The 18,485-nt window shown below is 41.1% G+C and overlaps 3 protein-coding genes and 4 non-coding genes across 8 annotated transcripts in view; all 7 read left to right on the top strand.

The window, feature by feature from the left end:
* Positions 1 to 6,700, top strand: part of myt1la (myelin transcription factor 1-like, a) — a 32,783-nt gene extending 26,083 nt beyond the window's left edge. Inside the window, exons 14-24 of the mRNA XM_077510817.1 lie at positions 315 to 628; positions 703 to 927; positions 2,117 to 2,247; positions 2,322 to 2,390; positions 2,470 to 2,532; positions 2,603 to 2,686; positions 4,148 to 4,369; positions 4,457 to 4,548; positions 4,630 to 4,733; positions 5,781 to 5,924; positions 5,995 to 6,700. Coding sequence (XP_077366943.1) covers positions 315 to 628; positions 703 to 927; positions 2,117 to 2,247; positions 2,322 to 2,390; positions 2,470 to 2,532; positions 2,603 to 2,686; positions 4,148 to 4,369; positions 4,457 to 4,548; positions 4,630 to 4,733; positions 5,781 to 5,924; positions 5,995 to 6,135 — 1,589 coding nt within the window. The 3' untranslated portion in view covers positions 6,136 to 6,700. The remainder of the gene's footprint in view (positions 1 to 314; positions 629 to 702; positions 928 to 2,116; positions 2,248 to 2,321; positions 2,391 to 2,469; positions 2,533 to 2,602; positions 2,687 to 4,147; positions 4,370 to 4,456; positions 4,549 to 4,629; positions 4,734 to 5,780; positions 5,925 to 5,994) is intronic.
* A 2,317-nt stretch (positions 6,701 to 9,017) lies between these two features.
* e2f6 (E2F transcription factor 6) lies at positions 9,018 to 13,635 on the top strand. Its single transcript, XM_077510657.1, has 8 exons — positions 9,018 to 9,274; positions 9,598 to 9,909; positions 10,909 to 10,952; positions 11,050 to 11,102; positions 11,213 to 11,405; positions 12,748 to 12,901; positions 12,976 to 13,092; positions 13,170 to 13,635. The coding sequence occupies exons 1-8, from the start codon at positions 9,158 to 9,160 to the stop codon at positions 13,338 to 13,340; spliced, it is 1,161 nt and encodes a 386-aa protein (XP_077366783.1). The 5' UTR covers positions 9,018 to 9,157; the 3' UTR covers positions 13,341 to 13,635.
* An 856-nt stretch (positions 13,636 to 14,491) lies between these two features.
* Positions 14,492 to 18,372, top strand: rps7 (ribosomal protein S7). 2 transcript variants are annotated; one of them, XM_077511139.1, is made up of 7 exons: positions 14,492 to 14,565; positions 15,119 to 15,204; positions 15,298 to 15,369; positions 15,812 to 15,955; positions 16,356 to 16,420; positions 17,688 to 17,838; positions 18,259 to 18,372. In XM_077511139.1, the coding sequence occupies exons 2-7, from the start codon at positions 15,130 to 15,132 to the stop codon at positions 18,334 to 18,336; spliced, it is 585 nt and encodes a 194-aa protein (XP_077367265.1). In that variant the 5' UTR covers positions 14,492 to 14,565; positions 15,119 to 15,129; the 3' UTR covers positions 18,337 to 18,372. The 2 variants fall into 2 exon arrangements, with proteins under 2 accessions (XP_077367265.1, XP_077367266.1); XM_077511140.1 differs by having other exon boundaries at positions 14,513 to 14,647.
* LOC144010994 (small nucleolar RNA SNORA73 family) lies at positions 15,509 to 15,730 on the top strand. The gene has a single exon (XR_013281416.1). It is a non-coding gene; the product is annotated as a small nucleolar RNA SNORA73 family (small nucleolar RNA).
* On the top strand, positions 16,050 to 16,273 carry LOC144010996 (small nucleolar RNA SNORA73 family). Its single transcript, XR_013281418.1, has one exon. It is a non-coding gene; the product is annotated as a small nucleolar RNA SNORA73 family (small nucleolar RNA).
* On the top strand, positions 16,455 to 16,672 carry LOC144010989 (small nucleolar RNA SNORA73 family). The gene has a single exon (XR_013281411.1). It is a non-coding gene; the product is annotated as a small nucleolar RNA SNORA73 family (small nucleolar RNA).
* On the top strand, positions 17,874 to 18,097 carry LOC144010995 (small nucleolar RNA SNORA73 family). Its single transcript, XR_013281417.1, has one exon. It is a non-coding gene; the product is annotated as a small nucleolar RNA SNORA73 family (small nucleolar RNA).
* Positions 18,373 to 18,485: the final 113 nt, after the last annotated feature.

Here is an 18,485-nt window from a genome sequence, read left to right on the forward strand (position 1 = left end):
GGAGAGGCGTCGGCGCGCCGTCACGATGCTCGCCATCTTTGCCGCCACGACACGCCGCGCCTCCTTTTTTTTTTTTTGTCACTGCGGAGGCTTTACAGTCAGAAAAAATTATCTGAATTCTGACACGTTAAGGCATATTTTAAACGTGTGAATGTGTTGACATGAAATTGAGGGACGATGGCGCGATATGATTCCATCATGTAAGATTGAACTTGAACAGGAAAGGTTTAGTAGTGCCACCCTCAGGCCTGGAGTGCAACTGCATCCATCCAAAGATGCTAAATCTTCATCTTCCTCACCTGTGTGGCACGTAGCCAAACGTTACAGCAAGACGTCCAGCCCGGCCAGCAGCACCACCAGCAGCTACGCTCCCAGCAGCAGCAGCAGCAGCCTGAGCTGCGGCGGCGGCGACCTGGGCGGCGGCCCGGGCGGCGATATGGGAGGCGGCGGCGGCGGCATGCCCCTGGGCCACAGCAGCGCCAGCAGCACGTGCAGCAAAAGCAGCTTCGACTACACGCACGACATGGAGGCGGCGCACATGGCCGCCACCGCCATCCTCAACCTGTCCACCAGGTGTCGCGAGCTCCCGCTCGCCGTGGGGGGGAAGACGCACGGCGTGATGATGCAGGTACGGGGGGGCAGCTCATTTGCATATTAGACGCCCACGCTATCGTGACAATCCCCGTCGTGTGTTTGCGACAGAGCGCGGCGGGCGACCTGGACGATGAGGACGGCGGCGGCGGCGTGGACGCGGGCGGGCAGCCGGGAGGGCCGGAGGGCAGCGGGACGGTGCTGACGCCGCTGCAGCCCATGTCCCCCCAGCGCCAGGCCCTTCTGAACAGCCACCGCTACCAGCTGAGCCAGGCCGACTGCTGGGACCTCCCGCTGGACTACACCAAGATCAAACGCGTGGACGAGCACAAGGAGGTAAAGGCAACAGCTGACGCGAGTTTTCTCGGGCTGGGTTAAAAAAAATAAATAAATGCAGTGTTCTCTCTTTTTCCGCTGGGGTTCGGTTCCAAAATTTACCCACAATAAATTAAATCCGCAAAGTAGTTCGTGTTATGTTCTACATTTATTAGAAATGTTTTAAGGCTCTAAAACACCTCAGCATACACTTTTGTCATCGAGGCATTGACATTTTCTCATATTTGTTCTCTCTCAATGTTCAAACCTTCATAAATTTTATAAAATAGGTACATTACTGTAAAAAAAAAAAAAGAATGCAAAATTGCACTTAAAAAAATCCGCAATACAGCGAGGCCGCGAAAAGTGAACCACGTTATAGCGAGGGAACACTGTCATCGATATTGAATCGATTTTCCTTTTTGGTCCTGATTTCAATACATAAAAACATGAATCAGTTATTTTAATATCTCTTTTTTTTCCTATAATTCATAAGAAAATTTTAAATTTACTGTTCACATAAATTTAAGCATTTAACCCAATTCAGAATCTTTTTAATTTATATTTACAATAATTGAATCAGACTTATGAAAATATTTTCATCTCTTTGATGATGTCAATGTTTGTGGAGTTTTTATCATGTCCTTGATATTTACGAAGAATTGATGTTCCATAATTAACTCATTTGCTCCCAAAAACGTATAAATACGTTCTAATTTAAATGTTTTAACTGTAGTGTCCCAAAGATGTATTTATATGTTTTTTATGTTTTTTTTTTTTTTTTTTTATGCTAGAGCATACAGAAGGCTTTGATGCAGACTCTCAACTGCAAAGAACAGTTGAAGAAATGGTAGTTATTACACAAACGGCCAGCAGGTGGCAGCTGAGTATAAGAGATCAATCAGGACCATGTTGGAAAAAAACCCAAAAAAAACAATTGAAGTGAATCGAATTGAATGGAAAATAATCTAAATCGAACTGAACTCTTGTGAATCGCATCAAATTTTTAAAAAATCGAATCCAACTGAATCAAAGTCGAATCAATTGAGAAAATATCCAGCTGTAACGTTTTCTCACTTTGAAGTAGCCGCTACTTAACCAGCAACGGAGCAGCAACACATACAAACCGAGCATTCTTCTTCTTCAATTATAGTCAAAGTGAACCGAATTTTTGAGTCGTTTCCGTCTTTGTTTGCGGCGGCCCCGCCAGGGCGACGAGCTGGACGCCTTCCACGATCTGCTGGACGAGCAGCGCTACCCGTCCGAGGCGAGCGCCGCCGCGCCCAGCCCCAAACACCACAAGTACTCGCCGTGCAAGGAGCCCAAGAAGGAGATCCTCACGTAAGAAGGGCAAAAATGCCGCAAAACGGCTCGTTGACGTTTGTTTTGGGCGCTTACGCGGTGGCCTCGTGCAGGCTGTCGAGCTGCCAGCTGGCCGACAAGAACCTCCGAGGAGTGATGTCATCCAACGCGCAAGAGCTCAGGTGAGCGGCTGAAGGAGGGCGGGCAAACTTTTTGACACCCCCCCCGGCCGTCCAAACTCAAGACTTTGTTCCGACTCAGGTGTCCCACGCCCGGCTGCGACGGATCGGGACACATCACGGGAAACTACGCCTCCCACAGGAGGTAACGCAAGTTGCACTTCTATCAAGCTCTCGGCGGCTTCGCCAACGCTTTTCCCTCTTCCATCCTTCAGCCTGTCCGGGTGTCCTCGAGCCAAGAAGAGCGGCATCAAAATCCTCCACAGCAAAGAAGACAAAGACGAGCAGGAGCCCATCAAGTAAGCGTCTTCGTTCTCAGACAAACACTTGGACTGATTAGCAATCATTGGCAATTTGGTTAATTCAATTTAAAGTTTCATTAAACCATGAGTGTGTTTGCCCAGAGTGGCAGCTTCAAACCAAAATGGCCGACTTGCTGTTAAGTTTGGGGCATGGCTCCTTGAGACTTTTTTGTGCGTCCTGATCTGATAGACATGTCCACCCAATTTGGTGACGGTCGTTGAAACTGGTGAAAGTGGCTGTTTTTTTTGTTTTGTTTTGTTTTTTCCCAATTTTTTTAGGGATTACACCTAAGTGCGAAATTGGCATTTCAAACCAAAATGGCTGACTTCCTGTTGAATTTGGGTTATGGGTCCTTGAGACTTTTTGGTGCGTCCTGTTCTGAGAGACAGGTCCACCAAATTTGGTGGCGATCATTCAAATTGGTGAACTGGGCTGATTTTTTTTTTTTTTCCCTCAAGTTTTTTAGAGATTGTACCTGAGTGCGAAATTGGTGTTTCCAACCAAAATGGCTGACTTCCTGTTGAATTTGGGTCATGGGTCCTTGAGACTTTTTGGTGCATCCTGTTCTGATAGACATGCCCACCAAATTTGGTCGCGATCATTCAAACTGGTGAAAGGGGCTGATTTTTTTTTCCCTCAAGTTTTTTAGAGATTGTACCTGAGTGCGAAATTGGTGTTTCCAACCAAAATGGCTGACTTCCTGTTGAATTTGGGTAATGGGTCCTTGAGACTTTTTGGTGCGTCGTGTTCTGATAGACATGTCAACCAAATTTGGTGGCAGTCATTCAAACTGGTGAAAGGGGCTGATTTTTTTTCCCTCAAGTTTTTTAGAGATTGTACCTGAGTGCGAAATTGGTGTTTCCAACCAAAATGGCTGACTTCCTGTTGAATTTGGGTAATGGGTCCTTGAGACTTTTTGGTGCGTCGTGTTCTGATAGACATGTCCACCAAATTTGGTGGCAGTCATTCAAACTGGTGAAAGGGGCTGATTTTTTTTCCCCTCAAGTTTTTTAGAGATTGTACCTGAGTGCGAAATTGGTGTTTCCAACCAAAATGGCTGACTTCCTGTTGAATTTGGGTAATGGGTCCTTGAGACTTTTTGGTGCGTCGTGTTCTGATAGACATGTCAACCAAATTTGGTGGCAGTCATTCAAACTGGTGAAAGGGGCTGATTATTATTATTATTTTTGTTTTCCTTTCTTACCCCAAGTTGGCGTTTCAAACCAAAATGGCTGACTTCCTGTTGAATTTGGGTTATTGGTCCTTGAGACTTTCTGGTGCGTCCTGTTCTGATAGACGTCCATCAAATTTGGTGGCGACAGGTGAAAGGGGCTGATTTTTTTTTTTTTTTTCAAATTTTCCACAGATTACACCTGAGTGCGAAATTCCCGTTTCAAACCATAATGGCTGTTAAATTCTTTTGAAAGTGAACCCATGCGACGCGCGTTCATTCTCAGGTGTCCGGTGCCAGGCTGTGACGGCCAAGGTCACGTGACGGGCAAGTACGCCTCGCACCGCAGCGCGTCGGGCTGCCCCCTGGCGGCCAAACGTCAGAAGGACAGCTACGTGAACGGCGCCCAGTTGGCCTGGAAGTCCGGCAAGACGGACGGCATGACGTGCCCCACGCCGGGCTGCGACGGCTCGGGACACGTCAGCGGAAGCTTCCTGACCCACCGGAGGTGAGCCCATCCCCGCTTCGTGGAGCTTTTTTTGCGACCTGTTGCCGCGGCAACCGGCCGGGGTGATGATGCGTGTTTTGCTCCCAGTCTCTCCGGTTGTCCCCGGGCCTCCTCGGCCATGAAGAAGGCCAGGATGAGCGGCGTGGAGATGCTGACAATCAAGCAGAGAGCCAGCAAAGGTGAGACGCAAACCACAAACGAAAATATGAGCACAAAAAAAATGAACAGAATGTAATGTTTTGTTTTGTTTTCTTGTTCAGGCATTGAAAATGACGAGGAAATCAAACAGCTGGATGAAGAAATCAAAGATATCAACGAGTCCAACAATCAAGTGGAGTCGGATATGATTAAGCTGAGGACGCAAGTAAGACAAAAATATTTGATATTATTTAATGAAGGCTTTAAGGACAAAAATATTTGGATGAAAATGCGCTTGAAGGTTGTCGGTTCGGTCCTCAACCCTTGCATAGTTGTTGTTGTTTTGTTTTTGTTTTGTTTTTTAAATAAACTGGTCAAATGTACTCAAAACTCTCCTTGTAAAATTTGCTGGGAATTTCTGAGAAAAAAAAAAAAATACTAGTTTTTTTCAAGTAAATATTTTATTTTTTATTTTTTTGCAGTGTATGCTACATAATGAGCCAACCATTTTTTTTTTTTTTTAAGTAAACTGGTAAAATGTACCCAAAACTCTCCTTGTAAAATGTATTTAGAATTTCTGAGTTAAAAAAAAAAAAAAGGCAATGTTTTTTTTTTAAGTAAATATTACTCTTTTTTTTTTTTTTTTTTTTTTTTTTTTTTTAATTGTTTATTAAAAATTATGTAGCATGTATGCGACATAATAAGCCAACAATTTTTTTTTAAATAAACTGGTAAAATGTACTCTCCTTGTAAAATTTACTTACAATTTCTGAGGAAAAAAACCCCCCAAAAAATAGTTTTTGTTTTCAAGTAAATATTACTTTTTCTTTCTTTTTTTTTTTCTTAGTAAAAAAATAACTAGCTTTTTTTTTTCAAGTAATTACTTTTTTTTTTTTTTTTTTTTTCTACACTGTATGTTACATAATGAGCCAACCTTTATTTGTTTATGTATCTATTTATTTCTTGTTACTTTACTTATATTTTAATTTTAATGTTTTTATTTTATTTATTTTTTTCTTTCCGGTTCAATCTTAAATTTAGTGATTTATTTATTTTTTCCCCTATATCGAGAACACATCCACAGCTGTTTTTCACCTGTTGTTGCCATTTTTGTCCACTGGAGGGCGCACTGACAACCCCAATCTTTTCAGAATGTACTTGGATTCAGACTGTCATTATTTCTCGCCTATTTATGCACAAATATGCTGTTGTTGGCCCACTCGAATCAAACTGTGGTGAACGTGACTTTTTTTTTTTTTTTTTGTTCTTCGAGATCACCACGATGGAGAGCAGCCTGAAGTCGATGGAGGAGGAGAACAAGGCCATCGAGCAGCAGAACGACTCGCTGCTGCACGAGCTGGCCAACCTCAGCCAGTCGCTCATCAACAGCCTGGCCAACATCCAGCTGCCGCACATGGTAACCGCGGCGACCGTTTCCGCAGACGCCGGAAACGTCCCGCTTTGACGACCGATCTGGTTTCCCTCAGGAGCCGATGAACGAGCAGAACTTTGACGCGTACGTCAGCACGCTGACGGACATGTACACCCACCAGGACCAGTACCAGAGCCCGGAGAACAAGGCGCTGCTGGAGCACATCCGACAGGCCGTGCAGGGCATCCAAGTGTAGCCCCGCCCACCCCGCGACAACACAAACAAACAAAAAAGCAAACAGGTTATTTATTATAATCACGATTGATTGATTTGCTGCTGCTGCTGTAAGCTACCGTCGCTCTGTTGTCACATTCGCGCCGTCGCCATTTTTTTTTTTTTCCCGCTTCGTTCGTATCAACATCCGACTTTTGTACATTTTCATACGACCTGATATAATGTGACGTATAGCTGCTAATGTATTTATCGATTGATTGATTGATTGATTGGTCGGTCAACGTGAAGCGCAATCAAAACAAGAGAAAAAGAGTTCAAAGCCGACAATCTTGACACTGATCGATCGATCGATCGGTTAACGAGCTGGTCGGACAGCAATATTGGCATGATTTATTCAGATGCAATCTATAGTGAGAAAAGAAAAAAAAATATTTGGGTATATGCAATTTCCTATGAATTCAAATGTCATTGATCACCGATGGATGTTTTTACTGGTTTTGTATCCGCTTTTACTACAAAACGACACAGCGACGCCTTTTTTTTTTTTTTTTTTTTTCCATCTTGTGATGTTTTGCGTGGAGATGATGGGCGGGCTGGGGGGGTGGGGGGGGGGGGGCGTGGCTGGCTGGACTTACAGGGTCACACACACACACACACGCCTCACTGTACATTTGCACTCATCATCCAATCAGCAGACTTTTTTCCTGACATGCATGCACTTTATTGGGGCTCGTCAAGCAAAAAAATAAATTAAAAAAAAAAAAAAAGAGAGAGAAAAAAAAACGTTTAAGTGCTGACTTCTGCGTCAAAAAAAGCAGACTTTTGATTGATATGTGGGAGGGGGAAAAAAATGGTTATGTTTGACACTCATAACTCAAAATCTTTTTTTCCCATTCAAATGAATGCAAAAAAAAGTTGTAATGTGTAATTTAATTATAATAACACTCCATAATATTACAGTATTGACATTATTAAATACAATCAAAACAAATTCAACTGTTTTTTAATCACACTGTATCAAATAAATGCTTCTGGTGTGCCCAACTTGGCCACACTATAAGACAGCCAAATGGATTATACCGCTCATTGAGATCAATACCTTGCTAATATTAGCCATTCTTCGCGGAGGATCAAGAATGTATGACTGCGTGTTGACCATTTGGGTTTGAATGATGACTCGCATCTCGGAAAAACTCCCAAATTTTTAGCCGCTCCTATCTCAACTGTATTTCATATAAACCTGAGAACTAAAGACAGCAACATGTACCTTTTTTTTTTTCTATAACAATCAGCACCTCATTTTTGATCTACTTTTTTGACCGCATTTTGCGTCATTGTATCATTTTTGCGGGTTGTCCCGAGCATTTCGGAGAATGTTGTTGCAATTATTTTAATGTGTAAAAGATGAATTTTGTTCCTCAGTGTTTAAAAAAAAAAAAAAAAAATGAAAATATGAACTTTTGGCTGTTGTCCCAAACTTCCGCGGGAGCCTGTGAAATTTGTCTTATGACTTACTAGGGATTGAAAAGCCAGTTGAGCAATATTTTCACATCCAGCTTCAGGTTAAATGTTTTTTTGCTAAAAATAAACAAATAAATAAATAAATAAATAAGGCCTTAAATTGCATTAAAAAAAAAAGCATTAAAATCTAATGACAATTGATGTATACAATAAAATTGCTCTGACTTTGAAAAGAAAAATATACTGTTCCTGTTACCAACGTCCAACATGAAACACTAGTGCCACCTAGTGGCAGGAAATTACCTCAACACAAATCTATGTGTCATGGATGTTAGAATAAATGTTCAACGGGCTTTTCAAACTAGTAGCTGTCTAATAATCAGCGTTGAAGAGGACACAAAGCAGCGAACGGACAGCAAAAGGCGGATTTTGGACGTCACGTGACTTTGCGGCCTTCAGCTTCCCGCCAACGAGCCTGCAGCTTCTTTTGACTTCAAGTTCTTCAAGAGGACGGGATGAAAGCACAATTCAGAGACAGACGCTAGACTAGATGTTCATCACGTGTACAAACTACTGACCATCAAGAAATGCATAATGAATATTTGTGAAATGCTGATTTATTTATTTTTTTTGTTTTTTGCAAGAAAATTTTTTTTTTTTTTATTCATTGCTCTTTTTTTTTTTTTTTTTTTTTTTTTTTTTTTTTTTTTTTTTTTTTTCTTTTTTCATTGTCACATGGAAGATTTTCATGCACATGGCATGAGTTATTTTTGTCTTCTGTGTGTCGAGCTCATGAGTTGCTACTTTCATTTAATGGTGATTTATTTATGTATTTCTTTATTTTCTATCATGACGGTGTTTGGCATCTCTTGCTCTTCGAAATAAATCTTGTGTTGCAAGTTTAGCTTGTCGCCTCTGTTTATAATTTCATGTGACTGCTAAACAATATTGAAATAACTAAGTGATGATATAATTATTGAAATCAAAAACAATATTGAAATTAAATAATGCTGAAATAAAATAATTAGTGATAACATTGAATTATTTTAGCATTTTGGTTGTACATGGATACTGTATTCAAATTTTATTATTCCTGAATTGAACATAAACGGATAATTAAATTTATAATTCAATGTGTCAATTATATTATCAAGGTAAATAAATTTTGAACTACAGAAACACGTAATTTTAGCTTGAAATAGTGAAATTATTAAATAGTGAAAAAAAATAACTACGACTGAAATAGTTCAATAATTAAATGTCATGGATTATGTTAAAAAATACGTTCGACTAAATATTACGAAATAGATGTTGAAATTGTTAAATATTTATATTGTATTTATTTTAAATAAACGTGTGCAATTATTTCCTTTTTATTTGAGACGATTGGTGCTACATTTAAAAACATAAACAAAACTCATACTTCCTTTTCCCTCAGATGTACTTCCGCGTCAACAACACGCCTCTTCCGGTTGGAGGAAAAAAAAACAAAAAAAAACGTGGAGACGAAAACGTGCCAAGAAGAGGTTTTTGTTTTACATTTTACAGGCCAGAGGACCTCGGGCGGGTTCGGGGCGCTTAACATGGTCAAGTGTGTTGTTTCCGGGTGTCCGAACCGCCTGCTCAACGGCAACCGGGGCGTCTTGAACCGACCTCCGAAGAGGTTCTTCCCGTTCCCCAAAGACCCGGCGCGGGTCAAGGTATACACACGTGATCGCAACCCAAACAAACACACCCTTAAACAGTTCTTCATTTGACTACTATTTACATTTGTTATACATTCTTCTTCTGTGCTAACTTTAGCATGTAGCTTCTTGGTCTTATAACGTGGATTTGTTTGTGTTAGCATGTTTGCTAACAGTGGCTGAGGACGTCGCAAGCTGTTACTGACATCTTTAAAGTCATTTTAGGTTATGCAAGCTTGCTGTCTTGTAGAAAGTAGTCGAAATATTTGAGCAAAAATACAAGTATCGTAAGTGGAAAATACTGATGAAATGTGAGCTAAAATGTTGCTGTTGATTAGGTCTGGCTCGCTGCGCTGCGAGAGACGGACAAGCAGGAAGCGTCGGAGCTGCACTTGATCTGCGAGGAGCACTTCCTGCCGGAGGACATCACACCCAATGGCGTCAACAGCGACGCCATCCCCATCATGCCCCCGTTCCTTGACGGGCCCCTCGGGGGAATTGGCCCCTGGGGGCCAGAGTCGGAGGAGGAGGAGGAGGACGACCAGTGGGACACCACGGGTGGTGGCGACGATGAAGAGGAGGAGGAGGAAGAGATGGAGGAAGATGGACGTGCAGCTCCTGTGGCACCTCCTCCACAACCTCCTCAGCAGGTCACTTTTTTTATAGTACGACTACCAAGGGAGTAAATAAAAATACCACTTTTATTATTATGGCATGGAAGGTGGTATGCGTGTATTTTAACTCATTCACTCCCAGCCATTTTTCATAGAAACAATCCCCTTCACTCTGCACTGCTTTGCTGGATTTTTTATTTTGCAAGCCATTTTCACATTTCGCAATCCCGTTCGCTCCCGGCTGTTTTACTGGATTTTGACTGATTTTGCAAGGCCCACAGAATATTGTGTTCTATTGCTATCAAAACATGGAACCTATCAAAAGAAAGATTAAAGTCTCTTCTTTCATCAGGAAAAAAAAAGTATGTTTTTATCTATGTCCGTTTTGCAGCAATTAGCATTAGATTATAGCTAAGTTTCATCATTATTCACAAATCTAATAAAATTCTGATTATTTGAGCTTTTTTTTTTTAGCTCTTATACTCTGCTGCCACCTGATGGCCGTTTGTGTAATAACTGCCATTTGTTCAACCATTCTTTGCAGTTAAGAGACTGCATCAAAGCCTTCTGTATGCGCTAGCATAAAAAACGTATAAATACGTCTTTGGGACACTTAAAACATTTAAAATAGAACGTATTTATTCGTCTTTGGGAGCAAATGAGTTAATAACGTGTGTGACTTGTGCCGCTACGTTAGCCGCTAGCATGCTAGCTCGCAGAATGATGGAGAGAGGCTAAATGCTGTAAAAATGTCCAATTTATTCATCATGACTGTCTCACTTTATATATTTTGTTGCTTAATATGATAAGTTTTCTTGTTTGCTTCAATTGCTTGTTTTTCTTAATATTTTTGCTGTTTACAATTTTTATTTATTTATTTTTCATTATTTTTAACTATTGTTACTGTCTTTTTTTTTTTTTTTTTTTTTTTAGGAATTTTTGAAATACAATGAAAAATTTCTAAAAAATAATTCCCTCAGGAATAAAGTCATATTTACCATGCAATTAATATTTGTGAACTCTTCTTACTTTCAGATTCCAGTTGAAACTGTGGAAGTTCCTCTTAAGGTGAAGACAATGTAAGAGCCCAACCAAAGTTTTTGTGCATTATTTATTACTTTTTTTTTTTTTTTTTTCCGGTTGAATTGTCCAGTTGAAATTTGTCGTTCTCCGCAGTGTGGACCTTCAACCCAAACAGGATCTTCACATAAAGACACCATGCGAAAACGGTGTGCAAGTCTTGTTTTCACTCTGTCCACATCGAGACTCGCTCGGATGCGCCGCTGGAAACGTTTTTCTAAACGTTTGACATCTGTCCCCCCCCCCCCCCCGCAATAAGCCTCCCCAGAGGTGTCCCTGGCGCTGCTGACGCGGCGCCTCCTGGAGCTCCTGCTGGCGTCTCCCGACAGCTGGCTGGACCTCCACCAGGCGGCCAACAGGCTGCAGACCCGCAAGTGTCACCTCTACGACATCATCGGCGTGCTGGAGAGCGTCAGCGTGGTCCAGAGGAAGTCCCGCAGGGTCAAGTGGATGTGAGTCGGTCAAACTTCATCTTTTTTTTTTGTTTTTAATGCAGAAAGTATACAAGATTATTGTATTGATTTATGTGAAATCTTACTTTTTTACAACTGCTTTAAAGCATTGACTTTTTCTTTTATGTGTTTTTATCTTGTATTGTTTTCACAAGTTTTAGGATTTACTGTGCTAACTTGGGACCTCGGAATTGTATTTTGTGCCACGTTATGTGGAAATGTGTGTTAAGACAAAAAAAAAAAAAAAAATCCTTAGATGTTTGTATCCTTGAATTTTGATAAAAGAAAGTCTTTGAATCCTTGAAATATCAACTTTATATTATATAACTTGAAAGGTCAATGACAAAATAAAAGCAATCAAAAAGTGAAATAAGAATAGATTAAACTAAATTAATAGCGACTGAAAAAAACAGTAAGAACAAATACTGTGCATTTTGGCCTCTTGGTGGCAGTGTGGTGCCGTGCATCCATGGCGTACGCGCATAACGTGAGTACAGAAGAAAGTTGTGAATTAATTCTATTAAAATAACTATTTTTTTTCACACATTGAGAAGTATTTGTGCCTTTGCGTAGTTTTATTTTATCTGTGGACATGTGTTCCCACAAAATTTGTGTGCGAGCATTCGTTATTTGAAGGAAAAACACTCCTGAAGTCGATGCTAACTTCCTCTTAGCATTGGCTAACTTCCTATTATCGCTAGGCTAGCTATATTTTAAAAACAAAGCATATATTTTATTTAAATATACAGTGGATGTAATTCTTAACGTTGTGTATTTAGTTTTACAGTGAACTCCAGCTGTGGTGTCATTAAACCGCTTAAAGTATGCTTAGGGACAACAGAAAAACATGCGCTACACGCTAGTTGCTAGTTGCTAATGCTACGCGAGCAAAATGGTGCATTCAGGGCACTTTCGCAGCGTCGGAAACTTCGGTTTTCTTTGATACTGTTTTTTAAGGGGCCAGGCCCTATTTAGAATTACTTGTTTAACTCATTCACTCCCAAAGACGTATTTATACGTTTTTTAGGTTTTTGTTTGCTGGAGTTTTTGTATGAAGGCTTTGATGCAGTTTCTGACCTAAAGTGGAAGCTGAAAGTGATGGTAGTTGTTAGAAAAAAAATAAAAATGAATGAAACAGATGAAGCACACTTTTTTTTTTTTTTTTTTGTAATAACTACTATCACTTTAAGCGACCACTTCAGGTCAGAAACTGCATCAAAGCCGTCATACAAAAACTCTAGCAAACAAAAACCTAAAAAACGTATAAATACGTCTTTGGGAGTGAATGAGTTAATGAATATTAAAAATAAATAAATAAATACAATTGTTGTGGCCCATGCAGAGGACAGTGTCCAGTCTCGGGCTGTCTTTGGAGGACCGAGGAAAGGTTCCGGAAGGAGTTGGAGAACCTGAAGCAGGAGGAGAGCGCGCTGGACGGCCTCATCAAGAACTGCGCGCAGCAACTCTTCGACATGACGGACAACGAAGAGAACGCGACATATCCTTTTTGCGCCTCGGCAAAATGAAAGTCGGGGAGGGTGCGATGTCATGTTTTGCCTTAACTTTCCGCACGGAGGCCTACATCACGCAAGAGGACGTCAGCCGGGTCGCCGCCTTCCAGGAGCAGACGGTGATCGTCATCAAGGCGCCGGAGGAAACCAAGATGGAAGTGCCGCCGCCCACGCAGGTAAAATTGAAATAATAATTTTTAAAAAAATGTTTCAAAATGGTGGTCACCGTATTGTGTGTGTGTCCGTGGTGCAGGATAACATCAAGATGCACCTGAAAGGCGGCAAGGGTCCCATCAAGGTGATGACGTGCGACCTGGGCACGGGGGGCGTGCCAGTCAAGGAGGAGATGAGCGGCTGCTTCATGACGTTGGAGGAAAGTCGCATACAGATGCAAACGTTGCACACGCACAAAACCGTCAACTAGAAGAGGGAAGCTTTTCGGTTTGTTTGTTGATTTTTGTTGGGACAGTCACTCCGGAATCTGAGGCGAGAAAAGCCGCCTTTGTTGCATTTGTAAAACATTCACTGATGGAGCCTGAGAAGTATTAATGTGACATTTTTCATTGTCAATAAGCTTTGATGGTTTTTTTTTTTAATAAAGTGCATATTTTAGGAAATGTCAACTGTCAACCACAAGGAGGCGCAAGTCGTCCACAGCAATGCTGGGAACGTGACCAAAGCTCTTTACAGTTTCCGTGTTTTTTTTTTTTAATTCATAATTTCACATACAAACAATTAAGGCACACTTTGTCATACAATATATTCATTGAAGAGTCGAAACAGCATCAAGAAAAGAACTAAAACGACAAAAAAACAAAGAAGATGGAGGGGAAAAAGAACTCATTCTAAAAGAGCAAAGTGGTCCATTCAAGAAAGTAGTCTGAGCATTTTTGGTTTTCCTGGATTCTTCTTTTTTCCAACTGTTGATTTGGGACTTCAACTTGAGGTATTCGCATTACAGCTTCCATTTTCAATACAAATCAATAATAGCCAAGAGAACAGTAGTCTACAAAGAGAAAATTAACAGAGAATCAAACAGAATGCATACATACGTATTGTAAATTACGTAACACAAAAGAAAAAATAAAATAAAACAAATGACATTACAAAAATGAAATCAGAATAGTCAACTCAACAGAAGAGGTAATTTCTTCAAAATATTACGTGAACCTTTGAGTCACGTGATTTTCGGATGGACAGTATATTTACAATGAAGTCTTCATTATCAGACTTGACATGAGTTTCACAAAAGTGCATTCTTTGTCACGTATAATTTCTTTGCATTTAATTTTGATAAAGATGTAAATAAAATAATAAACCCTAACAAATGTGAAATCTTGGAATTTTGATATTTTACAAGGCACTTATACCATTTTTTTGTGGTCTTTTTCGAGCTTATTTTATTCTTTTATTTTTAGACCTTGCCACGCAATAAAGTGCTTAAACCTTATTTTTAGTTACTATTGCAAACGAAAAGCCATTTTACGTGGTGAATTCAAAATAAGCCATTTATTTCCGGGTGTCAAATCACGGCCCGTTAAAGTCTCGCGACATCCAACCTTCTCTCGCGATAATATACCCTCGCGTTGAGGTGCATTAATGCAACTCTCGCGATGTTCCGGCCTCTTCCTTGGCCGTCGTTGACTGAGGTTGGTCGTGACTTTATGGCTGGATGGACTTTTATGCTTCATTATGTGGCAAATTAAGCTTTAAGGCACTGTTTTTCTTATGGTAAATATTTGTCGATGCGTGATAGCTTAGATTGAGTATTTTGTGGTGGCGGATGGCAGTTTTTAACGGCGTAACAAAGCGTGGTGGAGAAGCCTGAGTGAATGCTAGTTTGTGATGGGGAGCCGAGCAAGGCCTTACATGTGTTCACTTTTAACAACTAAATTTGAGACCGCAACTGCGAATATATGACAGCATTTTTTTGTGCGACTTATCGTTTTTATTTTTTTGTAAAATTCCACTAGTAAATACTCTTGTGCTTCGCTTTGGCTGCACTTTGCCAATGCGTTAGCTTAGCGGATTGGCTAACTAGCTGATTTTTATTTTTATTTTTAAACGTAATGTGTGTAGTTATCAAAGACGTAACTATTAAATATTTTAAGAGTACATACGTTAGAATGGATAACGTGTGTAGTCGTAACTATGTGTAACTGTTACACATAGTTACATGAAACGTGATTGAATTGTTTGCAGAGACAACGGCCATGTTCAGCACTAGTGCAAAGATAGTGAAGCCAAATGGCGAAAAACCAGACGAGTTTGAGTCGGGGATATCCCAGGTAAGTGGTAGGTATGTGTGTGAAATTTCAAAGATTTTGATACACATGAGACCAACACAAAAAATAAATAAATCTTGCCTTGTTTCCCTGTAGGCTCTACTCGAGCTGGAGATGAACTCTGACCTCAAGGCTCAGCTGAGAGAACTCAACATCACTGCAGCAAAGGTGAACGCATGGTTGAAGTTGATAAATAAAACGTAAGGGAAGGCTCGGAAGCCAAAGATGACCACTAGGAGTGAATATTACACCTTGTTGGAATAAATTTGATATTTCCTCCATGTTCTCCTGAATGTTTGCATTGAATCCGACGTGGTCACCCAGTGAGTTGTTCTCCTGGCTCTGTCCTGGTGGCGTATGGGAGCGTAGCCTCGTGCTAAGACGTACATTCCCGTTCCACGACGTCGCACAAAAAGTTCCGTCCCCGGCCTGATTGGTCGGCGCGGACGAACGTCCTGCATATTCCTACAACTTCCCAGAGTCCTTTTGGGGGCCGTTACTGGGGAGCTAAACCATGCAGTGCACATTCCCTCCTTGAATGAGCAGTTTTGACGACGCGACGTTTGAATTTGTGACTCTGACGTTGTCGCTTGTTGTCGTTCCAAAACAGGAGATCGAAGTTCCCGGCAACAAGAAAGCCATCATCATCTTCGTTCCGGTTCCTCAGTTGAAGTCCTTCCAGAAGATTCAAGTGCGCCTGGTTAGGGAGCTGGAAAAGAAGTTTAGCGGGAAACACGTAGTCTTCATTGCGCAGGTTAGAAGGCGTGGCCAAAACTGACATTTGATTTTTAGAAGAGGCTCTAAATGGATCATCTCTATTTTATTTATTTTTTAAAATATTTTTTTACCCGACGTGGGCACCCAGCGAGTTGTTCTCTCCTGGCTCTGTTCTGGTGGCGTATGGGAGCGTAGCATCATGCCAAGACGTACATTCCCGTTCCACGGCGTCGCACAAAAAGTTCCGTCCCCGACCTGATTGGTCGGCGCGGACGAACGTCCTGCATATTCCTACAACTTCCCACAGTCCTTTTGGGGGCCGTTACTGGGGAGCCAAACCATGCAGTGCACATTCCAAATATTTTGTGATTGTGTGAAACTTAAATTTTGTTTTGTTTTATATAACAAACTAACGAGCGACTGTCTTGATTTTTCAGAGGCGAATTCTGCCTAAACCCACCAGGAAAAGCCGCATCAAGAATAAGCAGAAGCGACCCAGGAGGTGAGTAGAAATGGTCGGTTTGCACAAATGAAATCCGACGTGGGCACCCAGCGAGTTCTCTCCTGGCTCTGTCCTGGTGGCGTATGGGAGCGTAGCATCATGCTAAGACGTACATTCCCGTTCCACGACGTCAGACAATAAGTTCCGTCCCCGACTTCGTGGTCGGTGCGGACGAACGTCCTGCATATTCCTACACCTTCCCAGAGTCCTTTGGGGCACTTACTGGGGAGATAAACCATGCAGTGTACAATTAAAGTCCTCATATTTAATAAACAAATGAATGTTTTTTTGGTGTCACCTTCCTGGAGACAGTTGTAGTGACTGAAAGCTTTTGAGTTTTGTGATGTGGTTAGAAATAGTGAGACTGATTTTTTTTTTTTTTTTTTTTTTTTTTTCTTCCAAGGATACTTATTATTATTAGTAGTAGTAGTCAGAAGACCAATAACCAATATTTATTTGCAGTTTAAAAAAAAAAAAATAGTGTAAAATTTGGCCCCAAAAAATTTTCTTTTAATTTTAAATTAATTAGTTTTATATAAGGAATTTTTAGAATAAAGTATAGGGAGTTCCCAGTTTTTTTTTATTATTATAAAATGGAAATTTAAATAAAAAAGTTCCCTGTATCTCACTTAGCCACATGGACATGTAGCCTTTTTTTATTGATTTATTTATTTATTTTATTTATTTATTTTTTAAATCAAGGTTCATAAAAGGCTTAAATAGATCTTGGCCGATTGTGAAAAATTGCTGTAGTACTATATTGTATGTGGAGATTTAAAGTGGAAGTCAACATTAAACAATTTCTTGAAAATGTTATGTGACCTCAATAGTCTTAAACATTCTGATCAATATTACATTTGTGGAATATGAATTATGAAGCAAACCCCAACCATTTTTGTCCGTCTCAGGAGGCGGCCATTTTGCCACTTCCTGTTGACTGAAGATGACGTCATTGTTGCTCAGGCATTGACCAGTCAGAGCTCACCTGTTTTCTGAAGCTGAGCTGTGATTGGTTGATACCTGGGCAACATTGATGACATCTTGAGTTGACAGCAAGTGGCAAAATGGCCACCTTCTGAGATGAATTAAAAAAAACGACTGGAGTTTGTTGATAATCAGAATGTCATGTTTAGACTAGTGAGGTCACACATGTAACACAAATTGTCAAGAATTTTTGGAGGGAGTTGACTTCCCCTTTCAAGTCAAGACACGGACGGCGTTGCCGTTTTTCAAAACACTTGTGAATTTTGTGCAATTTTTCATCCAGCCGCACGCTGACAGCCGTCCACGACGCCATCTTGGAGGACTTGGTGTTCCCCAGCGAGATAGTGGGCAAGAGAATCCGCGTCAAGCTGGACTGCAGTCGGCTCATCAAGGTCCACCTGGACAAGGCGCAGCAGAACAACGTGGAGCACAAAGTACGTTGCGACGCGACGGTTTGCCGCGTGCCGGCCCGACGTGGGCACCCAGCGAGTTGTTCTCTCCTGGCTCTGTCCTGGTGGCGTATGGGAGCGTCGCCTCGTGCTAAGACGTACATTCCCGTTCCACGACGTCGCACAAAAAGTTCCGTCCCCGACCTGATTGGTCGGCGCGGACGAACGTCCTGCATATTCCTACAACTTCCCACAGTCCTTTTGGGGGCCGTTACTGGGGAGCCAAACCATGCAGTGCACATTACAAATATTTTTAATGTTATGGTACCTTGACTTACAAGCTTTCCCTGTTACAAGACCTTGCTTTGTCCATTTTCTCACAACTTCAGAGTAATTGGAGCAATAAGTCAAGGCACCGTATGTATTGTTAAATGTAAAATGAATGAACGTGATGTGTGTTTTCAGGTGGAAACGTTTTCCGGCGTCTACAAGAAGCTCACAGGCAAAGAAGTCGTCTTTGAATTCCCCGAATGCCAGCTCTAAATGCACATGACAAAATAAATTTGTGTTCTGTTCTAATTCTGTGTTGTTCGTGTTTTTGTTGAGCATTTTGAAAACGTTGCTGTGAAAAATTGTCACTTTTGCACTTTTTCTCCATCTGGTTTTAACAGAAATTATAAGCAAAATGATTC

Source organism: Festucalex cinctus, chromosome 21, assembly GCF_051991245.1.
Source record: "Festucalex cinctus isolate MCC-2025b chromosome 21, RoL_Fcin_1.0, whole genome shotgun sequence".
NCBI classification, from domain to species: Eukaryota; Metazoa; Chordata; class Actinopteri; order Syngnathiformes; family Syngnathidae; genus Festucalex; species Festucalex cinctus.

Bases quoted from the DNA above. Each gene is read 5' to 3' on its own strand.
- rps7 (XM_077511139.1), top strand. From the start codon at position 15,130: ATGTTCAGCACTAGTGCAAAGATAGTGAAGCCAAATGGCGAAAAACCA. The intron at 15,956-16,355 runs GTTAGAAGGCGT...TTGATTTTTCAG, and splicing joins ACGTAGTCTTCATTGCGCAG to AGGCGAATTCTGCCTAAACC. The intron at 16,421-17,687 runs GTGAGTAGAAAT...TTTTTCATCCAG, and splicing joins AAGCAGAAGCGACCCAGGAG to CCGCACGCTGACAGCCGTCC.
- e2f6 (XM_077510657.1), top strand. From the start codon at position 9,158: ATGGTCAAGTGTGTTGTTTCCGGGTGTCCGAACCGCCTGCTCAACGGC. The intron at 10,953-11,049 runs GTAAGAGCCCAA...CGTTCTCCGCAG, and splicing joins CCTCTTAAGGTGAAGACAAT to TGTGGACCTTCAACCCAAAC. The intron at 13,093-13,169 runs GTAAAATTGAAA...TCCGTGGTGCAG, and splicing joins AAGTGCCGCCGCCCACGCAG to GATAACATCAAGATGCACCT.